The sequence below is a fragment of the Aquarana catesbeiana genome, linkage group LG04 (genome assembly GCF_042186555.1).
Source record: "Aquarana catesbeiana isolate 2022-GZ linkage group LG04, ASM4218655v1, whole genome shotgun sequence".
NCBI lineage: Eukaryota > Metazoa > Chordata > Amphibia > Anura > Ranidae > Aquarana > Aquarana catesbeiana.
This window is the reverse complement of record NC_133327.1, coordinates 38436957-38454938: the sequence shown is the minus strand read 5'-3', so window position 1 is coordinate 38454938 and position 17982 is coordinate 38436957. Positions and strand designations below refer to the sequence as shown.

Here is a 17982-nt window from a genome sequence, read left to right as displayed (position 1 = left end):
GTGGACTTTGGGACTTAAGCATATTATTTTATTAAATGATAAGAGAAGTTCACTTAATAATTTTACTTATTATTTTTTTTGCTAATTTACCAAAATTGTATTTAAAAAATAACCAATATCTATTTTTTTTACCATATCTTGTGTTTCTTTCATAGTCGTTGGCCCCGTCAGGGTAACATATTCCAAAGAGGAGTTTGCTAATTTCTTCAATAGCCTTGTGGCCAATGGAGGGGGCGACTGTCCAGAACTGGCTATGGAAGGACTGAAGCTGGCTTTGGAGAACTCACCAAAGAAATCTTTCATTTTGGTATTAACAGATGCATCTGCCAAAGATTATGATAACACTACTTTAGTAAATGAAGTATTCAGTCTTTTAAATGAAACACAGTCACAGGTAAGAAGAGTGCCAAACTGTAATTTGCTTAAAAGCTTTTAAACAAACCTGTTTTTTTTTCTTTTCCTAATTACTGTATGTTTTCTGGCAACTTTTGTGTACAAGTTTAAATCAGTATTTTGATCACCCCCCCCCCCCATTTAATGACCCCCAATCATTATATATATATATATATATATATATATATATATATATATATATATATATACACTACCGTTCAAAAGTTTGGGGTCACCCAAACAATTTTGTGTTTTCCATGAAAAGTCACACTTATTCACCACCATACGTTGTGAAATTAATAGAAAATAGAGTCAAGACATTGACAAGGTTAGAAATAATGATTTGTATTTGAAATAACATTGTTTTTACATCAAACTTTGCTTTCATCAAAGAATCCTCCTTTTGCAGCAATTACAGCATTGCACACCTTTGGCATCCGTCCACAACACTTTTTTCCAGTCTTCCTCTGTCCAATGTCTGTGTTCTTTTGCCCATCTTAATCTTTTTCTTTTATTGGCCAGTCTCAGATATGGCTTTTTCTTTGCCACTCTGCCCTGAAGCCCAAAATCCCGCAGCTGCCTCTTCACTGTAGATGTTGACACTGGTGTTTTGCGGGTACTATTTAATGAAGATGCCAGTTGGGGACCTGTGAGGCGTCTGTTTCTCAAACTAGAGACTCTAATGTGCTTATCTTCTTGCTTAGTTGTGCAACGCGGCCTCCCACTTCTTTTTCTACTCTGGTTAGAGCCTGTTTGTGCTGTCCTCTGAAGGGAGTAGTACACACCGTTGTAGGAAATCTTCAATTTCTTTGCAATTTCTCGCATGGAATAGCCTTCATTTCTAAGAACAAGAATAGACTGTCGAGTTTCAGATGAAAGTTCTCTTTTTCTGGCCATTTTGAGCGTTTAATTGACCCCACAAATGTGATGCTCCAGAAACTCAATCTGCTCACAGGAAGGTCAGTTTTGTAGCTTCTGGAAGGAGCTAGACTGTTTTTAGATGTGTGAACATGATTGCACAAGGGTTTGCTAATCATCAATTAGCCTTCTGAGCCAATGAGCAAACACATTGTACCATTAGAACACTGGAGTGATAGTTGCTGGAAATGGGCCTCTATACACCTATGTAGATATTGCACCAAAAACTAGACATTTGCAGTTAGAATAGTCATTTACCACATTAGCAATGTATAGAGTATATTTGTTTAAAGTTAGGACTAGTTTAAAGTTAGCTTCATTTAAAAGTACAGTGCTTTTCCTTCAAAAATAAGGACATTTCAATGTGACCCCAAACTTTTGAACGGTAGTGTATATATATATATATATATATATATATATACACAAATAAAGTACAAGAATTGCCAACACAAAATTATACACAACATTACAAAATGTCTGATGTATAACAATGCTGACGCGTTTCCACCCATGCAGTTGGGGTCTTCTTCAGAGAATAAGTTTGCTGCAAAGAAATTGCATTTAGCATATCAACTTGTAAAGGTGTAATGTATACATAATTGTATATACAGTGTAAACATCTCAAATAGTTACCAATGCATTTGGAAGAGACCTCCCAACCAGAATTTCTTTAAAAGCTGTCAGTCAGATAATTCCGCATGCTTCCAAGCTAGACAGCACCCCAGGGGAAGACGTCACTCCACTAGAATTTAAAGGATTTTAAAAAAAGCAAAACACAATGTATACCCCAATAATATGAGTAAATAGATACCTAACATGTCATGCTTTAAAATTGCGCACACTCGTAAAATGGCAGCAAACTATGGCACTTAACCACTTGACATCCGCGCTATAGCCGAATGACGGCTACAGCGCGGACCTGAATTTCCAGGAGGCCGTCATATGCACGCACCCTGCGCATGCCCTACAGTCACTGAGACTCGGGTGATCACCGATCCAAGTAAGGGTCCGGTCTCGGCCCCTTACCATGTGATCAGCTGTCAGCCAATGACAGCTGATCACATGATCAAAACAAAAGCTCTGTGATCACCGGCTTATCAGCAAGGGACATCGGTCCCGAAGAGGAAGAGGCAATTCTGCCTCATATGTGCCACCAGTACCCCCTGCCAGTGCCACCTGCCTTTGCCACCTGACAGTGTCCACAGTGCCCACCAGTGCCACCTATCAATGACCATGAGTGCCACCTATCAATGCCTACAAGTGACACCTATCAATGCCCACAAGTGCCACCTATCAGTGCCCACCAGTGGTGCCAATCAGTGCCACCTAGCAGTTCTGCCTATAAGTGTAACCGATCAGTGCCCATTATTGCCACCCATCAGTTCCCATCACTGCCACCTATCGGTGCCCATCAGTGCCGCCTCATCGGCGTGCATCAATAAAGGAGAAAAATTACCTTTTTAAAAATTTTATAACAAAATATTATTTTTATTCATTTATTTATTTTTTTAATTTGGTCTTTTTACATTTTTTAACAAAAAATAAAAACTGCAAAGGTGATCAAATACCACCAAAAGAAAGCTTTATTTGTGGGAAAAAATGATAAAAATTTCATTTGGGTACAGTGTTGTATGACCGCGCAATTGTCATTCAAAATGCGTCAGCGCTGAAAGCTGAAAATTGGTTTGGATAGGAGGAGGGTTTAAGTGCCCAGTAAGCAAGTGGTTAAACATCTCCATAGGCGACATTTAAATGCTTTTATAGGTTACCTGTTTAGGGTTATAGAGGAGGTCTAGCACTAGAATTATTGCTTTCACTCTAACGTTCGCCGCGATACCTCACATGTGTGATGTGAACACTGTTTACATATATGTTTATAATAAATTTCATTTTTTAAGTACTTTTGTTTTTTATTATTATCTGTTGGCACCGTTATAATCCCACCCTAATTCTTCCTCTATACTGTTTACATAGGTGTGCGCAACTTATGTATGTGTTCTGTGTGCGAGCATGGAGAGATGGGAAACTTTACATTTTTTTTCCTATTTATTTTATTTCTTTATTTTTACACTGTTCCTTTAATTTTCTTTATCACTTTTATTCCTTTTACAAGGAATGTAAACATCCCTTGTAATATAAATAAGGATGACCGGTCCTCTTTATGAAGAGATCTGTGATTACAAAGACTCCAAATCTCCTCTTTACCTTTAAAAGCAAAAGATTAAAAAAAAAAAACATTTTTTTTAAATCTTTTGCTTTAAAAGAAAAAGAAAATAGTTTACTTCCACCCTTTACCGGAAGTGACGTCATGACGTCGCTCCGGTTCTCTAGCGGCAATGTTGGATCTCTTTTCGGGTGAACCAGTGGAAAAGGTAAGCCTGAGAAACACCGGGGAGCGGTGGGAGGGAGACTTCCCCTCCCGCTGCTTCTGAAAGTGTTCCAGCGGCTGATGAGCATTATGTAAATGTACATAATATATCTGGATACTAACATTTATAGGTGAAGTTGATCCAGGGATCCGTCTCAGGGGATCAGGAAGGAATTATTTCCCCTGCTGGAGCAAATTGGATCATGCTTTGCTGGTTTTTTCTTTGCCTTCCTCTGAATAGGATTGTGTTTATAGGATTGTATGATTTCCCCCTCCCCTTTTTATTGGTTGAAATAGATGGAATTTCAAGAAAAAGCCCTGCACCGGCTCACAAAAACAGTACCGGGGTTATGGCTGATATCTTCAGCCATAATCCAAATAAGCCACTTGCAAACTGCAACGTTTAAGGTGGTTAACCACTTGCCGCCCGCCATTTAGCAAGATGATTGCGGCAAAGTGGTTTCAATATCCTGACCGGATGTCATATGACGTCCAGCAGGATATCAAGCCGCTGCATGCCCCCGAGAGCGGGCATCACGACGATCGTTGTTGCGGGGTGTCAGTCTGACACCACGCAACATCGATCTAGGTAAAGAGTCTCTGACGGAGACTCTTTACCACATGATCAGCCGTGTCCAATCACGGCTGATCACAGTGTAAACAGGAAGAGCCGGTGATCGGCTTTTCCTCACTCGCATCTGTCAGGTGCGAGTAGAGGAGAGCCAATCAGCTGCTCCTCTGACAGGGGGGTCTGTGCTTATTGATTATCAGTGCAGCCCCCCCAAGGTTGCCCACACTGGACCACCAGGGATGCCACTAGGACCAACAGGGATGCAACCACTAGTCACCACCAGGTATGCCAACCTAGACCACCAGGGATGCCAATCAGTGCCCACAATGGATGCCAATCAGTGCCCACAATGGATGCCAATCAGTGCCCACAATGGGCATCACTGATTGGCAGGCATTATTGTTTGGCACTGATTGGCATCCATCAGTACCATTTATTAGTGTACAGTGCCACCTATCAGTGCCCATCCATGCCACCTATCAGTGCCCATCTGTGTCGCCTATCAGTGTCCATCTGTGCTGACTAACAGTGCCCATCCGTGCTGCCTATCAGTGCCCATCTGTGCCGCCTATCAGTGCCCATCTGTGCCGCCTTTCAGTGCCCATCAGTGCTGCATATCAGTGCCACCTATCAGTGCCGCCTATCAGTGCCCCATCAGTGCCGCATATTACTGTCCATCATCAGTGCCCATCAGTGCCACCTTATCAGTGCCACCTCATCAGTGCCCATCAGTGCCACCTTATCAGTGCCCATCACTGCAGCCCCATCAGTGAAGGAGAAGACTTACTTATTTACAAAGTTTTGTAACAGAAACAAAACAAAACTTTTTTTCAAAATTTTCGGTCTTTTTTTAATTTGTTTAGCAGAAAATAAAAATCCCAGAGGTGATCAAATACCACCAAAAGAATGCTCTATTTGTGGGAACAAAATGCTAAAAATTTTGTTTGGGTACAGTGTAGAATGTCCACGCAATTATCATTCAAATTGCAATAGCGCTGAAAGCTGAAAATTGGTCTGGGCAGGAAGGTTTATAAGTGCCCAGTATTGAAGTGGTTAAAGGTACATCACCATTCATATGAAAACCATCCTAGCCTAAAGTTAATTACATTTTATTAGTACAAAAAAGACATATTAAAATTCTGTTAATAAAACATTAAGAGAATACAGCTGAATAAGTGTTCGATATTTTAACAACATTTATTGTCACAAATTGTCCCATAGTTATACAATATATCATTTATCATTTCCCCAGAAGCGGTCTAGAAGATATTTTCATAAGGTTCCAACAGATGGAGAAGCACATCACATTTCTCAATGAATTTCATGAACTTTAATTATCTCCACGACGAGTAGATGCTTTTGGCAGGGTATGAATCAGCTGAATAAAAAAAACATGAACTTTCAGGAAGAACAACACCAACAAAGTAGGTCTACCCCGGGAGCTGTGAGGGGGACCAGAGCCATCAAAGAGAGGCAAGGGAGGTGCAAAAATGGAATAAATGCACAACCACAGAAGAGCTACCGATAGATGTTGTCTTAAATTCAAGAAATAATTGGTCCTGACAGTGCTTCTGGTGTGTATTCAACCCTTATTTAATTGGACAGACACCAGTAGCACTGTCAGAACCATTTATCTCTGTTTTATGGCAACAACTAACAAGATTCTATCTGTAGCTCTTCTGTTCACATGCAGGTATTCCATCTTCAGTCCTCCCCTGCCTGTCTCTTTGGGGGCTCCTTCCCCCAACAACTGCCGGGGTAGACTTGTGTTGTTGTCCATCCTGGAAATTCATAGCTTTAATTGAGTTGTTTCATACTCTGTCAACAGTATCTACTCCTGATGAAGTGAATTAAAGTTTATGAAACACTTTGATAAATGTGGCGTGTTTCCCCATCTGTTGGAATTGTATGAGAACATCTTTTAGACCCCTTCTGGGCAAATGATAAATGATAATAATGACATTTAATATGTCTTTTTGTACAAAAAAATGTTAATTAATTTTAGACCAACATGGTTGTCAAATGAATGGTGATATACTGTATACCCTTAAAAGTCCCATGGGTATTGCTTTTTATTAATGCTGTTTAATTTCAGAGATTATGGTACATCACCATGCATGCCAGATCACTATAACAAAGCTAGTAATATTGTGGTTATTCTGGGTGCCAGATCTTAGTATCTGAGTTCACGGGACTGACCGCCCAATCGAGCCATCATAAACAATGGCTATTCTAACAAAGAGTGGTGGTATAGGATGGTGGTAAAGGAGGTGTACAGGATGTCTACATGATTTGGTAAAATGTCATTTGTTTTTAAATGACTACTTAGAAAATAGAAGCTAATAAATTTGAAAATAAGACAACAGATGGTTACTATACTAGCAGCTAGAAGGGTCCCAGGACTTGGCGGGGGTAAAGGGGAGCAGTAAAAATAATGCATGTTGGACCAGAGACACCAGTTGGAAGTACTTTCCCATTCAGACTAGACATGTGTGATTCATTTAGTTATGAAACCAAATTCGGATTAAATTTTCGTTAATCGGGTGTATCTGAACTTCTGAATCACAATAGTAAGAAATTTCAATGAATCTGAAACAAATTATAACTAAAAGAATTATTCTAATTCAAAAATAAATTTGAATTTATAATGGAAACACATTGCAATAAATACAGTTAGGTATAAAAGTGAAATGAGATAATTCCTACTTAGGCTGCTGAATAGACTTTTTTTTTTAACGAAAAGAAAAGAATAAAAAAATAAAAGAATGGAATATAATAAAACAGAATAGAATATAATAGAAAATAAAGGTATAGAACAGAGTAGAATATAAAAGAATAGAATAGAATAAAACGGAATAGAATAAAATATAAAGAATATAATAGAAAAGAATAAAATACAAATAAAAGAATAGAATAAAAGATAATAGAATAGAAAAGAATTTAATAGAAAAGAACAGAATAAAAAATAAAAGAATATAATAAAAAAGAATAGTATAGAAAATAAAAGAATATAATAGTAAAAAAAATAGAATAGAATAGAACAAATATTGCCATTTTCCAAAATTCTAACTTCGATTTCGGAAGATGGCTATATTTGTTCTATTGTATTGTAATCTTTTCTATTATATTCTATTCTTTTATACTCTATTCTATTGTTTTCATTTATTTTCTATTCTTTTCTATACCTTGTATATTCTATTTTATTCTATTCTATTTCATTCTATCATTTTAATTTCTATTCTATTTTATTCTATCATTTTATCTTCTATTCTATTCTATTCTTTTCTTTTCTGTTCTATTCTATAAAGCAGCTTAATTAGGAATCATCATCTTATTTCACTTTTATACCTTATTGTAATTATTCCAATATGTTTACATTTCAAATTCAAATTAATTTCAAACTGATCTGAAAAAAAAACAATATACAAAACAAATCAGTGTACAGTCTCTTTGCATTTTTTTATGTGCTATTATCACATCTATTGTCTTAAATAACTCAAGTAACAACAAAGAAAAAAAACATCAAAAGACACTTAGCAGGCTTCCCATACTATCCAGGCAACACTAGCTTTCCTTACAGTTCTTCTTTGACGGCCTTCATCATTTGTCCACTGTTAATTTAAATGCAAATTGTTAATAAATTTGCACATTTTAAAATATAGCTACATAATTGGAGTCACATCAATATTACAGATACATGACAGCTGTTCTTCAGTTCAAGGAAAAGTTCTTTTTTTATTGTATATTAGGCTTTCATATATCTATTCTTGTCCTTCTTCTATTTCAGGTATTCTTTTTGGCTACTGGTCTATGCAACACTGTAAATGATGCAGATTTTCTTATTTATAGAGAAATTGCATCAAAGAGCTTTGGACATGTTTTCCAAGTCAATGCAGCCGATTTAAATATAGTGAGTGTCTATTTATTTACCATTATATACAAAACTATTGGTAATACATACAAATTGATAATATTTAAAAGGAATATTTAGCAATTTTGTGTATAGTTATGCTTTTTTATTATGGTCACTAAATTTAAAATATTACATAATAATTTATTATAGTCTGATTTCAGCTTACAGGTGGAGATTTAGGCTTCTTTTTACATGTTTTCCAGGTTATTCATATGGTTGCTTTGCTACAAAAAAAAGTCCAGCTGGTTTAAAGAAAGCAGTAGCTAAAGCTAAAGTTAAAGCCCATAACTGAATTTTTCAGAGGGGTGAATTATTCCCCCCCCCTTAGTGCTTTGTTCAGAAAGCTCAGTGCTACACTCATTCAGACACATAGGGGTTGATTTACTAAAGGCAGTTGCTCCAGAGCTTAGTAAATGAGGTAAGGCTTCACTTTGCAAAGAGTACCCAATCACATGCAAGGAAAAAAAAAAGCATTTTTGCTTGTACATGATTGGGTAATAAAAGTCAGCAGGACTCCTGCTCATTTACTAAGCTGTGGAGCAACTGCACTTTGCAAAGTGCAGTCTATTTGCCTTTAGCAAATCAACCTCAAAGGTGTTGATTTGCTATAACTGGAGCACTCAAAATCTGGAGCAGCTGTGCATGGTAGCCAATCAGCTTCTAACTTCAGCTTGTTCAATTAAGCTTTGACAATAAAACCTGGAAGCTGATTGGTTTCTATGCAGAGCTGCACCAGGTTTTGTACTCTCCAGTTTTCGAAAATCTCCCTCTCATAGTCCGATAGAAAACAGCTTAAGTTTTGCACTCCCTTTAGAAAACCTTGCGATTAGTGCTCAGTAAGGATGAGCCGAACACCCCCGATTCGGTTCGCACCAGAAAATGCGAACAGGCAAAAAATTCAGACGAACACATGAACACTGTTAAAGTCTATGGGACACGAACATGAAAAATCAAAAGTGCTCATTTTAAAGGGTTATATGCAAGTTATTGTCATAAAAAGAGTTTGGGGACCTGGGTCCTGCCCCAGAGGACATGTATCAATGCAAAAAAACGTTTTAAAAACTGAAGTTTTTTCGGGAGCAGTGATTTTAATAATGCTTAAAGGGAAACAATAAAAATGAAATATTCCTTTAAATATCGTGCCTGGGGGGTGTCTATAGTATGCCTGTAAAGTGGCACATTTTTCCCGTGTTTAGAACAGTACCACAGCAAAATGACATTTCTAAAGGAAAAAAGTAATTTAAAACTGATGGCGGCTATAGTGAATTGTCGGGTCTCGGCAATATAGATAAAAACTCATTGAAAAAAACAGCATGGGTTCCCCCCTCAGTCCATTACCAGGCCCTTTGGGTCTGGTATGAATATTAAGGGGAACTTCAAACTAAAAATGTTAAAAAGAACTTCATGGGGTCCCCCCAAAATCCATACCAGGCCCTTTAGGTCTGGTATGGAAATTAAGGGGAACCCTGTGGCAAAATTTAAAAAAAAAATGGTGAGGGCCACCCAAAATCCATACCAGACCCTTATCCGAGCATGCAACCTGGCAGGCCGCAGGAAAAGAGGGGAGTGAGATAGCGCCCCCCTGAACTGTACCAGGCCACATGCCCTCAACATGGGGAGGGTGCTTTGGAGTAGCCCCCCAAAGCACCTCGTCCCCATGTTGATGGGGAAAGGGGCCTCATCCCCACAACCCTTGCCCGGTGGTTTTTGGGGTCTGCAGGCGGGGAGCTTATCGAAATGTGGAAGCCCCCCTTAACAAGCAGACCCCGAGATCCCCACCTCCCCTCTATGTGAATTGGTAACGGGTACATTGTACTCCTACCATTTCACAAAAAAAGTGTCAAAAATAGTAAAAAAGACAGGAGACACTTTGGGACAAGTCCTTTATTAAAAGATAGAAAAATAAAAATGTCCCGTGATGTAAATCCATCTAACGCCACCGACGAGCCGAAAAAAGAAAAAAAAGCCACAACAGCTCCGCCTCCATGGGAGGTTCCCGCCGAGTGATGCTTCTTCTCGGTGACAGCTGTTATATAGCTGAGGGCGGGGGCACTAGGTGACATAAACGGGCGACCCCACCTTCCTCAGACATCACGTAGCAATAGGGGTCTGGTATGGATTTTGCCATTTTTTTTAAATTATGGTGCAGGGTTCCCCTTAAAATCTATACCAGACCTGAAGTGTCTGGTATGGATTTTTGGGGCACCCCTACACCATTTTTTAAAAAAAATTGGCGCAGGGTTCCCCTTAATATCCATACCAGACCTAAAGGGCCTGATATGGATTTTGGGGGGAACCTCACACAATTTTTTAAATTAATTTTTGGTTTGGGGTTCTCTTTAAGATTCATACCAGACCCAAAGGGCCTGGTAATGGACTGGGGGGGGGAACCCATGCCGTTTTTTTCAATAAGTTTTATCGATATTGCCGGGACTCGATAGTACATTACAGCCGCAATAATTTTTAAATTACTTTTTTTCCTTTACAGTGGAACCTCGGTTTGCGAGTAACGCGGTTAACGAGCATTTTGCAAAACGAGCACTGTATTTCTAAAAATCCTAACTGAGTGTTGTCTCGCAAAACAAGCAGGATTCAGGCCAAAAGCACTGTGCAGTACCGCTTTTGGCCTGAGGTGGGGAGCACCAGAGCCGAACAGTGCCAATCGTCGGCGTTCGGAAATGCACGGAAAGGCCCGAGGACAGTTCGGCTGACCTCGGCAAACCTCGGAAAGGCTCATGAACAGAGTCTTTCCGAGGTTTGCTGAGGTCAGCTGAAGTGTGCTCGGGCCTTTACGGCTGTTTCCGAGGCTCTCCGGCGCCCCCCGCCTCTGGCCGCATGCAGTATTGCATCCCATTGAAGTCAATGCGGAACTAATTGTTTTCGTTTCCATTGACTTCAGTGGGAAAACTCGCTTTGATATGCGAGTACTTTGGATTACGAGCATACTCCTGGAACAGATTATGCTCGTAATCCGAGGTTCCACTGTATTCATCTTGCTGTGGTATTGTTCTAAACACGGGAAAACTGCTCCACTTTATAGGCATACTATAGACACCCCCCAGGCACGATATTTAAAAGAATATTTATTTTTTGTTGTTTTACTTTAAGCATTATTAAAATCACTGCTCCCAAAAAAACTGCAGTTTTTAAAAAAATGTTTTGCATTGATACATGTCCCCTGGGGCAGGACCCAGGTCCCCAAACACGTTTTATGGTAATAAATTGCATATAGGCCTTTAGAATGAGCACTTTTTGGTTTTTCATGTTAATGTCCGATAGACTTTAACAGTGTTCCGCGGCTTTCGAATTTGCCGGGAACACCGCATAATGTTTGCTGTTCAGCAAACAGGCGAACACCTGATGTTCGAGTCGAACATCGGGCTCATCCCTAGTGCTCAGTGCTATGAGTACACTCTGTAATAAATGTTTATGTGTAAAAATATTTTTTAAATGAATGCTAAAAAAGGGAATAAAATACAACCCTTTCACTACTACCTATGTAAGGCATTTAAAATAAGAAAACCTTATGCAGCTGGCCAGTTTAGTATGCTTCATGCCGGCTGCATTCCTTGTTGCTCTATAGAAACAAGGCCAGTGTCCCCCTGATTCTGCTGATTAAATGAATAGCTGTGATCAGGGGCTGGGTAGCTGCTGAATGCAGCTATTCATACAAAATATAAGTAAAATGTAATATGCAGCTGTGATAATGACAGTGTATAAATGTGCAAAATATAAATGTTCCAAATGTGATGTGAAAGAAATACTGTATACAGTTGCAAAAAACAACAATAAATCCTCTTGTTTAAAAATGTGCTCCAGTAAATGAAGTCATGTGGTTAGTGACGATACGCGTGGGGAGGAGCCAGGTTACATCAAGGATGAGCTACGAGGAGTAACGGCAAATTGTATATGTTACATACTGGATCTGTTGTTTTTTTGGAATTCAATGATACACGTGTTCAATGTGTGAGTGCATTACCTAATTTTAAATAAAACAATTGATGTTTTTACTTACTACACTATGGCAGTCTATTTGTGATCTTGAGCTCTGTTTAGAGAATACACTGTGATGTCAATGAGACCAATTGGACAGAGAGAGAAGATATTGAAGGTGTAGAGTGGTGGCCATTCCTGTAGAAGATATAACAGCTTTCACAGCACTGCGATTTGGGTTTCAAAACACAATATTGTCCAGTGCTGTGAGTCCAGAAGACTATTTGATAATAGTGTTTTCCAGTGCTCAATAAATGAAATATTCCACTCGCTGTGACTCCTTATTCGGTGCAAATACCACCATGGACGTATCCTTTACCTGTGGCATAAAAACACCCTAATAAAAAAAGCTCTGCTGATGCTTTGAAACCCAAGTTCCAGTGCTGTAAGGCTGTTATATCTTCTCCAGTGCTCCACCAAACAGTGAAAATTAAAGGTGGACCCATACATGTTAGCTAGACCTATAACATAGGTCTATGGGCTCATGTTCCCCAATACAGGGGGTAATCAGATGTACATAGTCGTCAAGGAATGGTCACCACTCTTCACCTTTAATAGCTATTCCTCCATCCAATTATTCTCATCGACTTCCCAGTGTATTCTCTAAACAGAGCTCAAGATCACAAATACACTGCCATAGTGTAGTAAGTAAAAACATCAATACTTTTATTTAAAAGTAGGTAATGCACTCACACATTGAACACTTGTATCATTGCATTCCAATAAAAACAACAGATATGGTATGTAACAGATACAACCTGCCGTTGCCGTGACGTCACCTGGCTCCTCCCCACGCGTATCATCATTAACCATGTGCCTTCATTTATAGGAGCACATTTTTAAACAAGAGGATTTATGGTTGTTTTTAACATCTGTATACAGTATTTCTTTCACAACACATTTGGAACATTTATATTTTGCACTTAAATATACCGTCATTATCAACACATTTTACTTATATTTGTCTATTATTTTATGTGAGGAACACACATTCAGTGATTGCAGCAGCTAGTAATTAACAATGATTTTGCAATTGACATCACTCTTTTCTTGGCAGCGCACAGGTTTTTTTTCCTTTAGATTGTATTCATTCCAAAATTTAACTAACCCTCCCTTTTCCCCACTGCCACCACCACCATGTGCCCTCCTCCTGTGCTCTCCACTGAGTGCCCACAATCAGCACACCAATCCCCACTGTCTCCTGTGTGCAGTCTGATCTCTATTGTCTCCTCCTGTGGCCCTCTGATCAGTGCTCTGCCCACTCTACTGTGTGCTATCTGAATACTGCTTTCCCCTTCCTGTGTGCCCCTCCATTCACTGCTCTGTGTGCCCTCTAATTACGGTTTTCTTTTTCTTTGGTGTGCCCTTCAATATCAGTAGCTCAATCCCCCCTCCTTTGTATAGCAAAGGCAGAGACTTTATCACCAGCATAAAAAATGCAGGTAAAAGAATGGAAAATTGAAATATCTAAAACTTGCATTTTGTTCTTTCCATAAACAATTTTTTACTGACTTGCATTGTGCTTCTAAATCAGCCCCTTCCTGTCTGTGCTGGCCCAGTCCCCTTGCTCCTCCCCTTATAAACTTTTACATAGCAATTGAAGGAAGAGCAAAGGGGGATACTATAGAGTGTCACTTGAATGACAGCCCTGAGTCTGTTAGGGATGCCAACATCACTTCCAAGATGGTGGCACCTAGCAGCAGTCTCAGGACTTTGAAAGTCGACAGAAAGGGAGATTTGTACAGGAAAAAGACATCAAATTCTCTATATATAACATACTGTATATAACTCCAATGATTTAGGTATTCACTACAATAATTTTGTTGGTTTTATAGGTGTTCCGTTACTTGGATTTCACCTTGTCAAAGCCGGCAGACAATTCCAAACGTCTGTTCTCCAAAGACTATGAAGATGGAGCTCATTCTGATAATTTTCCAATAACTGGTGTTTTCACTTCTTTAATAGTGACTACAGATGGAGTGATCACCTCATTTAAAATAACAGGACCTGATAGTAAGATTACAGTTCTTTTTTTTTTTCATGTTGTGGGCTCATGTTTATGGAATAAAAATAATAAGCTGCTTTATTCAAAAAGCGTTAAACTTAAAACATTGACCACCAGATTATGTGTTTTATAGCCTAAAGCATAAAATATGAAATAGAATTGGTCACTATTAGGGATGAGCCGAACACCCCCCGGTTCGGTTCGCACCAGAACCTGCGAACGGACCGAAAGTTCGCACGAACGTTAGAACCCCATTGACGTCAATGGGACTCGAACGTTCGAAATCAAAGTGCTCATTTTAAAGGCTAATTTGCATGGTATTGTCCTAAAAAGGGTTTGGGGACCCGGGTCCTACCCCAGGGGACATGTATCAATGCAAAAAAAACTTTTAAAAACGGCCGTTTTTTCGGGAGCAGTGATTTTAATGATGCTTAAAGTAAAAAAAAAAGTGAAATATTCCTTTAAATATCGTACCTGGGGGGTGTCTATAGTATGCCTGTAAAGTGGCGCGTGTTTCCCATGTTTAGAACAGTCCCTGCACCAAATGTCATTTTTAAAGGAAAAAATCTCATTTAAAACTGCTTGCGGGTTTAATGTAATGTCGGGTCCTGGCAATATGGATGAAAATCAGTGAGACAAACGGTACCCCCCAGTCCATTACCAGGCCCTTTGGGTCTTGTATGGATATTAAGGGGAACCCCGCACCCAAATTCAAATAAGGAAAGGTGTGGGGCCACCAGGCCCTATATACTCTGAACAGCAGTATACAGGCGGTGCAAACAAGACAGGGACTGTAGGTTTGTTGTTAAGTAGAATCTGTTTGTCATTTTGAACGGGTACATTTTTAACGTGTTTAGCTCCAGCCAAAATATCTTTTTTAAGCTTTTTGGAAAACATAGGGAAGGGTTATCACCCCTGTGACATTTGTTTTGCTGTCTTTCCTACTCTTTAGAAGATTTCACCTCACTTTTTGTCCCAATGACAAATGTTTTTTGAGAATTTGGGGTTTTTTGTGGAACAAGGATTGGAAAGCATCAGTGGAAAGGAGAAATGTTTTTCCCATATTAACTCTTACAGGAGAGAATTTCCCTTCCTAGGGGTAGATTTCATCTCACTTCCTGTTGTCTCCTTCCGTTTGCAGGTAGGAGTCATTTGTAAGTTAGATGTTTGAAAGTAGGGGCCTGCCCTATATACTCAGCAGAAATTTGGGCCTTAGGTGTTGTTGTGGCCACAACAACGTAAGCCCTCACAGGGCCCTGCTGTGAAATATTAGATCAAGAATTGTAATTACATGCCCCTGTTGAACAGGGGCAGAAAAACTGGGCCTTTGGTGGTGGTGGTGGTGGTGCTGGTGCCACAACGCTGTAAGTCCTCACTCGCTCTTGGTGGGTGCAGAAATGGGCCCTGCTGTGAAATATTAGATCAAGAATTGTAATTACATGCCCCTGTTGAACAGGGGCAGAAAAATTGGGCCTGTGGTGGTGGTGGTGCTGGTGCCACAACACTGCAACCCCTCACAGACACTTTAGTTGGAACGCAGGAACGAGCCCTGCTGCAAAGTATTGCATCAAAAATTGTAATTACACGCCCCTGTTAAACAGGGGCAGAAAAATTGGGCCTTAAGCACTGGTGCTGGTGCCACAACACTGCAACCCCTCACAGACACTCTAGTTGGAACGCAGGAACGAGCCCTGCTGCAAAGTATTGCATCAAAAATTGTAATTACACGCCCCTGTCAAACAGGGGCAGAAAAATTGTGCCTTAGGCACTGGTGGTGGCGCCCAGAACCAAAAATTTTCTTACAAGCTATCAGCGTGATGATTGAGGAGGAAGAGGATAATTACTCAGGGATAGTCACTCAGCATCAGCATAGGCAGTCTTTGAAGGGATCTGAGATTTCAAAAAAAATTATTCGGTTACATCAGCATCAGGTGCTTGGTAGCTGGTGGTGATCCAAGACTGATTCATTTTTATGAAGGTCAGTTGATCGACCGAGTCGGTGGACAGACGCACCCTGTGATCGGTTACCACGCCTCCAGCAGCACTGAATGTGCGTTCCGAAAGAACGCTGGATGCAGGACAGGCCAGTAGCTCAATTGCATACTGTGCAAGCTCTGGCCAGTGATCCATCCTCAAGACCCAGTAACCCAGAGGATTTTCGGTGGGAAAGTTGTCCAAGTCTGATCTTGCCCCTAGGTATTCCTGCACCATGTAAAACAGACGCTGGCGATGGTTGCTGGAACCGATCATACCTTGGGGCTGCGGACCAAAAAAATTGTCTGAACGCATCGGTCAGACGGCCACCTTCTCCACCGCTCCTTCTTTGACTGACCGAAGCCTCAGCAACACGTTGTCCAGAAACAGGAGTTTGTAACCTCCCAGTCTCTGGGAACGCGTTGCACAGACCTTTCTGCAAGGCCTCCCGAAGATGTTTCATCCTCTGCTCCCTCTGCGATGGCAAGATAAGGTCCGCAACCTTACCCTTGTAACGTGGATCAAGGAGGGTTGCCAGCCAGTATTGGTCCTTCTCCTTGATACCACGAATACGAGGATCCTTACGCAGGCTTTGCAGGATCAGGGAGGCCATGCAGCGTAGGTTTGCTGAGGCATTCGGTCCGGAGTCCTCTGGGTCACTAAGGACGACATGGTCCGCAGCCACCTCCTCCCAGCCACGTACAAGTCCATGTGTTTCTTGGGACTGATCCCTTAAAGACTGCTGCTGATGCTGAGTGCCAGGCTCCACCTCCATACTGACACAATCTTCCTCCTCCTCCTCCTCCTCGTCCTCTTCCTGTGTGATTGGCGGGCACGCAGGAACACTGTCTGGATAAAGGGGGCCTTGAGAGCTAAGGAAGTTCTCCTCTTCCTGCCTCTGTTCTGCCTCAAGTGCCCTGTCCATTATTCCACGCAGCGTGTGCTCCAACAGGTGGACAAGGGGGACAGTGTCACTGATGCATGCACTGTCACTGCTCACTATCCTCGTGGCCTCCTCAAATGGTGACAGGACAGTGCATGCATCCCTGATCATAGCCCACTGGCGTGGGGAAAAAAACCAAGCTCCCCTGACCCTGTCCTGGTGCCATAGTCGCACAGGTACTCATTGATGGCCCTCTGCTGCGTGTGCAGCTGCTGCAGCATGGCCAATGTTGAGTTCCACCTGGTGGGCATGTCACAGATTAGGCGGTTCTTGGGCAGGTTAAACTCCTTTTGGAGGTCCGTCAGCCGAGCACTGGCATTATATGACCGGCGGAAATGCACACAGACTTTCCTGGCCTGCCTCAGGACATCCTGTAAGCCCGGGTACCTGCCCAAGAACCGCTGCACCACCAAGTTAAGGACGTGAGCCAAACAGGGCACATGGGTCATTTGTCCCTGTCGGAGGGCAGAGAGGAGGTTGGTGCCATTGTCGCAAACCACCATTCCTGCCTTAAGTTGGCGTGGCGTCAACCACCTCTGAACCTGCCCCTGCAGAGCTGACAGAACCTCTGCCCCAGTGTGGCTCCTGTCCCCCAAGCACACCAGCTCAAGCACCGCATGGCATCTTTTGGCCTGCGTACTTGTGTAGCCCCTTGAACGGCTACGGAGCACCGCTGGTTCCGAGGACAAAGCACAGGAAGAGGCCATGGAGGAAGAAGAAGAGGAGGGGGTGGAGGGGAGAGGTGTGTCACAATCATTAGCATTTTGGAGGCGTGGTGGCGGAACAACCTCCAACACTACTGCACCTTGTCCTGCATCCTTCCCAGCTGCCAGCAGAGTCACCCAATGCGCCGTAAAACTTAGGTAACGTCCCTGTCCATGCCTGCTGGACCATGAGTCAGCGG

General features: G+C 41.2%; 1 protein-coding gene across 2 annotated transcripts in view; it reads left to right on the top strand.

The window, feature by feature from the left end:
• Window positions 1–17982, top strand: part of LOC141139166 (uromodulin-like) — a 135147-nt gene that overhangs the window by 31307 nt on the left and 85858 nt on the right. For both annotated transcript variants that reach the window (XM_073625057.1, XM_073625056.1), the window contains exons 4-6: window positions 156–394; window positions 8038–8160; window positions 13992–14169. In XM_073625057.1, the coding sequence (XP_073481158.1) occupies window positions 156–394; window positions 8038–8160; window positions 13992–14169 (540 nt within the window). The remainder of the gene's footprint in view (window positions 1–155; window positions 395–8037; window positions 8161–13991; window positions 14170–17982) is intronic.